The sequence below is a fragment of the Esox lucius genome, chromosome 15 (genome assembly GCF_011004845.1).
Source record: "Esox lucius isolate fEsoLuc1 chromosome 15, fEsoLuc1.pri, whole genome shotgun sequence".
In the NCBI taxonomy this organism is placed as follows: Eukaryota; Metazoa; Chordata; class Actinopteri; order Esociformes; family Esocidae; genus Esox; species Esox lucius.
In genome coordinates, this window is record NC_047583.1 from 33,909,687 (window position 1) to 33,922,154 (window position 12,468).

A 12,468-nucleotide genomic window follows, 5' to 3' on the forward strand; every position below is an offset into this window, starting at 1 on the left:
TACACTGCCGATTTTGCAGGTTTTCATAATTACAAAGCATGTAGAGGTCTGTAATTTTTATCATAGGTACACAACTGTGTAAGACGGAATCATTTTATTGCATGACATAAGTATATGATCACCTACCAACCAGTAAGAATTCCGGCTCTCACAGACCTGTTAGTTTTTCTTTAAGACGCCTTCCTGTTCTCCACTCATTATCTGTATTAACTGCACCTGTTTGAACTTGTTCAAATATAAACCGTTTTATTTTAGGCTTACTATAATGTAGCTACTGAAGGTTGTAGCCAGCAAAGTTTTTGTCTATCTTGACCCAAAAAGAATGCACGGATGCGTACTTTAAAAATCCACCAGAAGTAGTTGCAACATACCCATGAAAGTTTTATTTTAGACTTACTATAACGCAGCTACTGAAAGTTGTAGCCAGCAAAGTTTTTATCTATCCGGAACAAATCCTAATGCATAATTTGCCCTGACTGTGACGAGAACGTGGGACCTGGTGGTTGCAGGTCCATGTCTCTAACCATTATACCATTTAACAAGGGTTGGTTGCTCGCTCGCTCACTCACTAAAAGGCATTCCCTCTTTTGTAGCTCGGGTCACACAGTTTCAGTTAAAGTTCAGACAATGCAAATAATGCTATTCCTAGCTGGGACAGAGGTGAGTAATGGCTTGTTGTGAAATATAACTCAAGAACAACTAAGGGTAAGCGTAATTTCACCCAAATGTGAATCTATGTCGAACAGTCACTTGAAATATAATTGTCCCAAATCTTATGGTCACATTAAATGGGGGATGGAACCCTGAAGGTGCTGTTATTCTTTTTTGGCAAATCATACACCGATCAGCCATAACATTATGACCACCTGCCTAATATTATGTAGGTCCTCTTATGTTCCCCTATTGTGTTTGCCACCAAAACAGCCCTGACCCGTCAAGTCCTGGACTCCACTAGACTTCTGAAGGTGAGCTGTGGTATCTGGCACCAAGACCTTGAAGTCCTGTAAGTTATGAGGTCGGGCTTTCATGGATCGAAACCTGTTTGTCCAGCACATACCACATATGCTCGATTGGTTTGAAATCTGGGGAATATGGAGGCAAAGTCAACACCTTGAACTCGTTGTATTCCTCAGACCATTCCGGAATGATTTTTGCTTTGTAGTAGTGCGCATTATCCTGCTGAAAGTGGCCAATGCCATCAGGAAATACCATTGCCATGAAAGGGTGCACATGGTCTGCAACAATGCTCAGGTAGGTGGTACGTGTCAAAGTGGCATTCACATGAATGGCAGGACCCAAGGAATGGCAGGACCCAGCAGAACATTGCCCAAAGTATCACACTGACTCCGCCGGCAGACCAGTGGCCTGCAGTTTTGGAGATTCCCTGACCCAGTCGTCTAGCCATCACAATTTGGTCCTTGTCAAAGTCGCTCAGATTGCCCATTTCTCCTGCTTCTAACACATCAACTTTGAGGCCAGAAAGTTCACTTTGCACTTAATATATCCCACCCACTAACAGGTGCCATGATAACGAGATTATCAGTGTTATTCACTTCACCTGTCAGTGGTCATAATGTTATGACTGATCAGTGTATGTGTGTTGAAACAGACTGTCATCTTTTATTTCTGTCTGTACTTTTGCGTTATTTTCATATTTTCCTCTTATTTTTATATGCTTTAAGTGTACAGTAAAAATATAAATTTGACCTCTGCTGTGATCTTGCCCTTTTGCTGTCCAGTGGTAGGGAACATTATATTTCAGCCTCATTTCATTATAACATTTATTATTGACATATGTGCGTTCTGTATCTGCTGTGGTTTGAAACCAGTTTGTGCTACCACCCCACAGTCTCTTCGTGAGGAAAGGCAGTGCTATGAGAAGGAGCTAGCACTGCTGAGGGGCAAATACGAAGAGGAGGCTGTAAGATTTAAAGAAGCCCAGGCACTGGGCCTAGAGGAGCTGTCAGAAAATCACAGGCTGGCACAGGAGAGTGCACACAACGCTGCAGAGAAGGAGAAGAACCTGTTGATGGCCGTGAGTATAATGTACACACCCATGCATTGCAATATACACTCTCCAATAGTGATTATTTATGCTGCACTCTGTGCACACTGTATAAATAATACACACAACCCCAGACAATCACAAACATAGTGCTGCCTCATGTTTTATAATATATATATATATATATAATTAGTAAACACTTGCAATACTTATTCTGTAATGGAAATCACATCTTTTAAATCAGATGTACTGAGTCATAATAACCATACTGCAAATATACACATTTTTGGGCTTGTCTTTACATTTACTTCTCGTGTGGGAGTTAGTATCTGTCATTATTTTTTAAGATGGCTGTGTTATGTTCATTAATTCAACAGATTTTGTTACATGACACATGCTGTTACTTGGAAGTCCCAATTACATTTTGTATTGAGCCTAATTTGTCATGTTAAGAAAAACACATGATATACAAGCTGCTCTACAGGATTTGTTTTGCCGATGTGAACAGTCCTCCGCCTATAGCTCATTCATTTGCATGTACAATTCATAAGCATATTATATGTATAATATTAAATACTTCTACCATACTGTTAATACTCCCCATCCTACTCTTACAGGTTACAAAGTAACAGTGAATAGTTTCTAAATAAAAACATCATTTCGACAGTATTTATTACATAGGAAAAGGGGTGTGGTAAGATGCTGCCATCTGTCTCATGTCAATCAAACACATTCCCTTTGTTCTATCACACAAGTCAAATGCTATCTTCCCCCACCTTATCCTTCCTGCCATAATGTTTACTGTAGTGTTTACCCAAAGGGGCCAACTGACCTTACTGCCCCCTGTTGTATCTTCTCCTATCCTGTCCTACTACCTATCTAAACAGTGGGACTCAGTCCTTTACTCAGTGAGAATACATTGTATAAAGAAATTTCCACAACAGTGTACAGCTTGTATAACAGTGTACATTTGCTGTCCCCTCAAAATAACACAACACACAGCTATTTATGTCTAAACCGCGGCCAACAAAAGTGAGTACACCCCTAAGTGAAAATGTCCAAATTGAGCCCAATTAGCAATTTTTCCTCCCTGGTGTCATGTGACTCATTAGTGTTACAAGATCTCAGGTGTGAATTGGGAGCAGGTGTGTTAAATTTGGTGTCATCACTCTCACACTCCCTCATACTTGGTCACTGGAAGTTCAACATAGTACCTCATGGCAAAGAACTCTCTGAGGATCTGAAAAAATGAATTGTTGCTCTACATAAAGATGGCCTAGGGTATAAGAAGATTGCCAAGACCCTGAAACTGAGCTGCAGCAGGGTGGCCAAAACTATACAGCAGTTTAACAGGACAGGTTCCACTCAGAACAGGCCTTGCCATGGTCGACCAAAGAAGTTGAGTGCATGTGCTTAGTGTCATATCCAGAGGTTGTCTTTGGGAAATAGACGTATGAGTGCTACCAGCATTGCTGCAGAGGTTGAAGGGGTTGGAGGTCAGCCTGTCAATGCTCAGACCATATGGCGCACACTGCATCAAATTGGTCTGCATGGCTGTCGTCCCAGAAGGAAGCCTCTTCTAAAGATGATGCACAGGAAAGCCCGCAAACAGTTTGCTGAAGATAAGCAGACTAAGGACATGGAATACTGGAACCATTAGGAACACCTGTTCAATTTCTCATTAATGCAATTATCTAATCAACCAATCACATGGCAGTTGCTTCAATGCATTTAGGGGTGTGGTCCTGGTCAAGACAATCTCCTGAACTCCAAACTGAATGTCAGAATGGGAAAGAAAGGTGATTTAAACAATTTTGAGCGTGGCATGGTTGTTGGTGCCAGACGGGCCGGTCTGAGTATTTCACAATCTGCTCAGTTACTGGGATTTTCACTCACAACCATTTCCAAAGAATGGCGTGAAAAGGAAAAAACATCCAGTATGCGGCAGTCCTGTGGGCAAAAATGCCTTGTTGATGCTAGAGGTCAGAGGAGAATGGGCCGACAGATTCAAGCTGATAGAAGAGCAACTTTGACTGAAATAACCACTCGTTACAACCGAGGTATCCAGCAAAGCATTTGTGAAGCCACAACACGCACAACCTTGAGGCGGATGGGCTACAACAGCAGAAGACCCCACCGGGTACCACTCATCTCCACTACAAATAGGAAAAAGATTTGCACGAGCTCACCAAAATTGGACAGTTGAAGACTGGAAGAATGTTGCCTGGTCTGATGAGTCTCGATTTCTGTTGAGACATTCAGATGGTAGAGTCAGAATTTGGCGTAAACAGAATGAGAACATGGATCCATCATGTCTTGTTACCACTGTGCAGGCTGGTGGTGGTGGTGTAATGGTGTGGGGGATGTTTTCTTGGCACACTTTAGGCCCCTTAGTGCCAATTGGGCATCGTTTAAATGCCACGGCCTACCTGAGCATTGTTTCCCATCCCTTTATGACCACCATGTACCCATCCTCTGATGGCTACTTCCAGCAGGATAATGCACCATGTCACAAAGCTCTAATCATTTCAAATTGGTTTCTTGAACATGACAATGAGTTCACTGTTCTGAAATGGCCCCCACAGTCACCAGATCTCAACCCAATAGAGCATCTTTGGGATGTGGTGGAACGGTAGCTTCGTGCCCTGGATGTGCATCCCACAAATCTCCATGAACTGCAAGATGCTATCCTATCAATATGGGCCAACATTGCTAAAGAATGCTTTCAGCACCTTGTTGAATCAATGCTACGTAGAATTAAGGCAGTTCTGAAGGCGAAAGGGGGTCAAACACAGTATTAGTAAGGTGTTCCTAATAATCCTTTAGGTGAGTGTATAAGCTGTACACTTACTACTTTACATTGTAGCAAAGTGTCATTTCTTCAGTTTTGTCACATGAACAGATACAATCAAATATTTACAAAAATATGAGGGTTGTACTCACTTTTTTGAGATACATATAAAGTATCTATAACATTCAATCATTCTACCAAATTGCTGCTAGTTTACCTTATGTATATTATTGCCATACTTGCCAAATCTACAATGTTCAATAATACTGCCTAGATTGCTGCTATTTTACAGTACTCTTTTTTTTTAAACTGCTGCTAGTGTACAGTGTTATGTGTAGTGTTGCATAATTTCGGCTATATTTTTGCTTATTATATTCTTCCTCTTTGAAACTTATATCCCAATGACTATCTTTTAACTAATACCTTCATTAACAATAGAACACAGGAATAAACATTTCCACAACAGTCCCCATATCAGATAAGATAGTCACGTTCAGTATATACTATGATTTAAAGACATTTTATTTATCCCACACAATGAACTCTTGGAAGACAATTATTCAACAAAAAAAGTGACTTGTTGACACTTTTTTCTCATTTTATTGTTGTTTGATTAATGGTAGTTATTTGTTAACTTTAAGTGTAGCATACATTATAATTTCATGTGGCACGTACATTTTTTTGGCCATTAAAAAGGATAATTTCATAAAATCTAGAACATCTTATTTAACTTGTGCATTCATCAGCCTAACAATTCACGTTGGTAATGACAGGTTGTTGTTTCATTACGGGCAAGAAAAGTGAAACTAAGCAATTAAAGTGGCACTTCTTCTTGGTTATGCTTTGGTATCAATGCTTATGTTGGAGTACAATGGTGCATGCAATCCCCCATTAGTATATTTTTCTAATGTTTGCAAGTAAGTCTTTGGTTTTGATCATTACTTTAGGAAATGGGGCAAGAGTTTGAGATTCGTCGACTTTCCTTGGAGGAGCAGAAGAACTGTCTCCAACAGCAACTTGACAACCTGAAAGAGGAGCTTTCTGCAAAGCTCAACATAGCCAATCAGGAGGTAAGGATGGACTTTGAAACAAACCAAATTTCCAACCAGTCATTTCTATGTAAGTGTGTATCTGAAATAAATCATGACTGGCTGAAAGCCAGTCATGATTTATTTAGATTGGCAGTTAATTTCCCAAACTTTGTGTGACAGGTTATGCGTCTAGTACACAGTAACTCAGAATGGGATAGCATTACACAAAGAGACCAGGGGCAGAGGGCACGTTTCTAGAGTACATTGTCAGTAAAGTGTTATTGTTCTCTTCTCTTTTCCTTTCCCAATAACAAAAGCTTCTTCTTTCAAATAGTACATGACAGCCTTCCAAACAGGTAGTAAAATAATAACTGCCTGTATAAGACTGTGGGTACAAAACAGCAAATGCAAACTCAGGCGAACCTGCCTTTCACTGAAGCCTCTAGAGTATACTGTAGGGGAGGACCCCTAGTCAGCCACTGCTAACATGCTATCATAGAGCAGAACCTTACAAGTTGGGTTGTAGATGCTTGCTTTGTAGTAGATGTTCCCTGTAACTGCTGTTAAGAGATTGAGCTCTTTTTCAGCTGCACTTAAATTGAGGGAGACGTGAGGACAATCACTGGAAGAACATGTGGTTAATTGTACCTGGAGAAGGTACTGTTGCTTGTTGTTTTTCTCTGACTTTGACACAAACCAAATTTCACTATATCCCCATACTTGATCAAATACTCTAAAAAGACCAGGGTCAATATTTATTTGGTACATGATTGGATTATATAAGACATTGTGGTATAAACCATTATTTGTACAATTGCTGATAGAACTACCATCACAACAAAGTAATGTCATACAATTTGCTTGTGGTCCATCTACCAACTACACTTGAAAAATCATGCATAATACCAGTAATATATGATGAACTTCACAGGGGAATGGAATACTGTAGATTAAATTGTCTTCATTTGTATACTGAAGATGATGATGATTGATTCTTGCCGTCACTAGGCACTGCCTTTTATTTGTTAGAAGCCAGTTTGATGGATATGCACCATACAGTGGGGAGAACAAGTATTTGATACACTGCCAATTTTGCAGGTTTTTTCACTTACAAAGCATGTAGAAGTCTGTAATTTTTATCATAGGTACTCTTCAACTGTGAGTGACGGAATCTATAACAAACATCCAGAAAGTCACATTGTATGTTTTTAAGTAATTAATTTGCATTTTATTGCATGACATAGTGTTACTTACTACTGAATCTAGTAAGCACTTCTCATCACAACACGGAAGATTTGTTAGTCCGGCTTTCTCCTGTTTAATCTCTGGACTAACACATTTTTCAGTGTGTTTGTCCAGTGTATCAAATACTTTTTTCAGTGTCAACAGATACCTTTTTCTTTCCTTACCAAAATAGTCGAAAAGGAAGGTTTTTAGTGAGGAACACAAGGGTTAAAATTAAGAGAACCCTGCAAATTGAACGCTTCTGTTCCTCGCTCAAAATTTCCTTTTCAACTTTTTTGGAAAGGAAAGAAAAAAGTGCAGTGGTCTCTACATTTTCCGAGGCTGTAGATCTTATGTGTCCTCACCACGGGTTTCTATGGCCTAAAAAAACAAAGTTTCTAGGTCTTCATGTTCCAGATGTGTTAATCTGGGTACTCATGCTCTTTAAACTGACTTGTTCTTTTAGATAGTGTGGTTTGACCCACCATCAGATTCCAACTATCCATAGTCACGGCACCATGCTTTTGGATTCTGTCCATGTTTGATCCATGAACAAAATGTATTCACCGGAAGTCAGGGAAGAACTTTCTTTAGGGGAGTCCAAGGTGTTGATCTTCCACAGTTCTTACATGTTATCTAATGATTACAAGTATTTTATGCCAGGATACATAGGAGGTGGCCAGTGGTCATAGCCAACCATTACACAGACCATTTTCTTCCAATAAGAAAGGTTTACCCTTGTATGGTATGTTTCAACCTATGGTCCATGGGCCTATTCATCGAGTCTATGACAGTCACATGGATAACTCCTATCAGGAGGTATGGACAGGATGTATGGATAGGATGTGTGGGGCCCATCAGTAACAGACATCACGTCCTATCTATTGTCCTTTGTTCGGAGGTAGTCAGCACTTATGCGTTGTGTTAAGTTTCTCATGCCCATAATCTCTCGAAACTCAGATGTAAGATCTCTGGAATACTTCATGATCAGTGGTTGGCACATAGAAGGGTCTTTATCCTCACTAATCTGCCCAACTGTCAGAACAGCAGAAAATCATTCTACAATGTTTGCAGTGGTGTGGGAACTAGTGTCCAAATCACTATTGATGTTGTCCATAGTAGTAAAAAACATTTTGTTCCGAAACACCGTTGCTGCCCTGTCTTGAGCTGTCTCCTCTTGAGTGGTCTCATCATGGAATCTCTTCCTCTGGCAGCTGTGTTTCTTGCTAAATTGAGATTTAACATCCATTTGCTTAGCAAACAGCGTTGCCTCCGACAGGAGAGACTCCCATTCATCTCTAAGAGCCTGTATCTGTTCCTTTAAGGTTCTGACATTGTCAAGTGAGATTTTTCCTGACTGGAGAATCATATTCCTGTTCTCAATGCATTGCAGTACATTCAGCAAGAGAGTGAGGAGGTCAATATAGTTGTAGACAATGTAGAGGACAATGTAGGACAATGTAGATCTATTTGTAGATGGCCCATCACTCTGGGCTGGCGCTAACAAGTGTGTAAAGGCGATTGATACAGCCAAAACATTTTGATACTTCTGGGCTTGACTCTGCAGCATGCACACCTACAAGCTTCAAGGTGTGTGAGGCACAAGGTGAAAATGCAACCAGATGATTTTTCTTTAAAGTATGGGCATGGACTCTCTTGACGTTCCCTGACATGTTTGCCCTGTTGACATGTTTGCCCCTCTGCCCTCTGCAATCTCCAATGTCTATCCCTTTGTCATGAAGCACATTTTCAATCATCTTTGCAATCTCACTTCCTGTCTTTTTGAGAAAGTTCTTGAATTCAAGAAACCGTTCTCCCAGTCATCTGTTTCTTTGTAATAATTCACATATCTAATGAGCAAAACATTCTGCTCCGTATGAAACCGGTCTTGCATAGCATCACAGATGACTAAATATTAAATAGCATCTTCCCTTAAATTATTTTCAAAACTCTTCTGCAACATAATTCAGTGGTCGGAGCTCAGATAATGTTAGCCTGGTTTCTTTTTTTTTCTTCAGATTTTTTGTAAGTGCCAATTCAGCAGTGGACCGTAATGAGACAAGAGCTCTAGTGTACCTAGGAAATTACCATTGTGGATGTTATCTAGGTCTTTAGTTTTACTCCTGAAAGGTAAATTCCTTTATGCCAAGTGCAGTGTTATATCTAGGATTCTCAGCAAGAGAATCCTTACAATAGTCTTCCTGTCCATATCTGTTATTTTTGCTGGCCACAAAACTGGGTCATCTAAAAATCTTCCTCTAAATCTCACATAACTTGTCATCTACTGCTTGGTTTTCAACATCCTGACTTTGTCTCTTTCTGTGCAACATCTCTCATTTACTCCATCCTCATCATCTGCATTGGTACTGCCCTCACTGTCTCTCACCTTTTCCTCCACTTCCACACTCCTTCTTGACCAAACTGTATCACTTGAAAAGGGTCCTGGTCCTGTAGAGTGTATGACACTGTGGAAGATGGAAAATGTTCGCGATTTATACCAATAAGAACTTCTCAGAGTCTGGTATAACAGTTGATTCTTTCAAGTTTAATTACGTGGATCCATGGGAACAACCGTCATAATACTAACAGAGAAACAGTACAGAGACTAGCAAAATAGCGTCATGACAGATTGTTCTGATTATGCATTTCAAGTTTCAAGCTTATATTCTCTTCCAACAGTACAGATGACATAATTAGCATTTGCAGAATGTACATACAAGGCATAGTAGCCACTACGGTGTAGTCTAAAAATGCAAGGTTGCACAAATAGCTCCAGGAGACAGAAAATCATAGAATGTCGGTTGCCCATACAACCCGATCAAAGACTGACATATGACAATCTGGACAGTTACTATATGGGGACTCAAGTTGACAATGCTCTTCCCAATAAGGAATAGAGCTCTGTTCACCTGTAGGATGTAAGTAATAATAACCCCATACTGTTCAAGAGCTTCCTCCTAGAGAACAGTTTCTTAAGGCGGTTTTATGGCACAGGCAGAGGCCTGTTTCTCTTACTGCTAAAAGGAGCCAAGGCCCTGCTAAGCCGACTTTCCATTCATCACTGCCCCTGAACACAAGACACTGACCTTATAAGTTGTAAACAGAGAGACTAGCTTGTCAGCATACTAGCTTGTCAGCATACGTGTAATTGATCAAGCATACAGAGTACAAATCCCTTCTAGTAAGATAATGAATAAATAAGAATGAAAATAAATTAATTTTCTACCACACCTATGATAATATATTTTAATACAATACCATTTGTAATAACATCATAGCCACATTTCAATTACTACCATTTTGTTGACATAAATTATTTTAACATTGGCTGTCACACAGGCTGAGGCTGAGTCTCTCAATGCTTCAGAATGTCCAGCATCCCATACAGACTATAGGATGTTTTTGTTTCATAAAATGATAATAATGTGGAAAAATAATTTGGGTTTGACTTATTATTATTATTATTATCATCATTTTTCTTTTCGTCTTTATCAAAAAAATTCCACGGTCGCTGTGCAATTATGCAAACTGACATGCCATTCAACACAATGGGGCTCACCTCCTTCAGTTGGGAGTAGGGCTGGTTCAGAGGTATGGGGATGGGCAGACCGGGCTGATGGGCCTGAAGATGCATCTGTTGGTCCTGGTACCTGGCAGGGGCAGGGACAACTGATTTATTATCAATAGTTTGCTAAATGTTTGCCTGCATTGATTAAATGTTTAAATAAAAGAGGAATGAAATGTAAACATGCTTAATTTTCGAAGATATTAAGTAACTAACGTTAGTGAAGTAAAAATAGCCTATTTCACTAAGACTAGACTGCACCTACCTTCTTTTTTGGATAACATACTGTTGCCAATCCTTTCATGTGGAGATGGGGGGCGGTTGCGGAATGCACAAAACAAAGGCTATCTTGATTTTTACTTTTTGCCAAAAACAAGAAAATACATTAGGATTGGTGGCTAGTTTAATAATTGAATGTTATTTATTTTTTCCTAATATTGGCTTTATTAGGGCTCCTGTCAGTCACGGGCCCTTAAAATCTTCCTAACTTTCCCCCAAATACCACACCCCTGATTGTATCTGTACATACCTTTGGTCTTCAATCTTCTCATTTGGTGTTCAATCTTCATATTAAAAAAAAATAATAATTATTGTAACCTAGATGACCATCTGTGAATGATTTACAAATCGTTTTCTTTCATGAATGGATAAAGTTTTTTAAAGTGACACACCTTATATTAAAGAAACAATTTACAAATTAAAGCTGCGAGCAGCGTTTCAGGGGGCCAAGCGGGGCACAGGAAGCATCTCACTGCATGCTCTCACTAGAGAATTTTTTTGCTATTTAAAAATGCCCAATGCCGCTAGTAGTCAGGATGTCCAATCAAAGGAGAAGAAATCAAAACAAAACAAAAAGACCTTGAAACCAGAAAAGGAACCAGGCAATCCTAGTTCAGCCGATTAGGAGGGATGAATATTGTTGTTGCTGGCAGGTTTCAATCCCTGGTTTTCTATGTGGCAGACTGTCTTTAATCATTACACTATTTAAACAGCAGAATGCAACTTTTACCTCACCCATTCAATTTTTACTGAAATAACGTGGACAAAATAACATTTATTAACAGAACTAAAGAGTTGTCTTGCACAAAGACTATATAGCTAATAGCTATACATCCTACTTATAATGAAAACAATGACTCCAATCACTCCATGGCTGATTTGTGTCTTTGGTAAATAACAGTATATCAGGGTCACGTAAAACAATTCTTCTCCTAAACATATGAAAATCATGGTATTCCAGAGGGGATATATATTGTTGTGTGAAGGGTGAAATGTACTGAGTGGATATTTTTGAAATACAACATTTGGAACAGCTCAGAAGAGAATCGTACCAGGGTCAGAATATTGAAAAACAGGGATGTCCCCACTACACCACAGGGACTACTTGTTGTCCCTTCAACCCTCTATCTTCTCCAAATGTAAATTTTATCCCATCCATTACAATTTTGCTGAGATAAAGTGGGCAACAAAATGTTTGTTAATGGAATTAAAGTGTACTGTTGTACAAAGATTATTATTTTTTTTATTTTTTTTATTTATCCTTTATTTTACCAGGGGATGTCCCATTGAGATAATCAAATCTCTTTTACAAGGGAGCCCTGGGGCAACAGTTACACAAATTACACAGAATCACAGAAACAGTCACAACAACAAAATTAATTTACAAAACATATGAAATTATTAAAAATAACATAAAGGGGTTATTTAAAACATGCGCATTGTTCAGATTTGGATTGCCTAAGTAATTGTTTAAAATGTTCAAGTGGGATAAAAACAGAAAGCTTCAAAACTTTTTGGAGCAAATTCCAACACCAAGGAGCAACATAACTAAAAGCAGTCTTACCAAATTCAG

General features: G+C 39.2%; 1 protein-coding gene across 3 annotated transcripts in view; it reads left to right on the forward strand.

Moving 5' to 3' along the window:
• The window catches only part of LOC105031273 (protein FAM184A), a 249,226-nt gene that overhangs the window by 41,537 nt on the left and 195,221 nt on the right, over positions 1–12,468 (forward strand). For all 3 annotated transcript variants that reach the window (XM_020044400.2, XM_013132781.3, XM_029125749.2), the window contains exons 5-6: positions 1,850–2,035; positions 5,744–5,866. In XM_020044400.2, the coding sequence (XP_019899959.2) occupies positions 1,850–2,035; positions 5,744–5,866 (309 nt within the window). The remainder of the gene's footprint in view (positions 1–1,849; positions 2,036–5,743; positions 5,867–12,468) is intronic.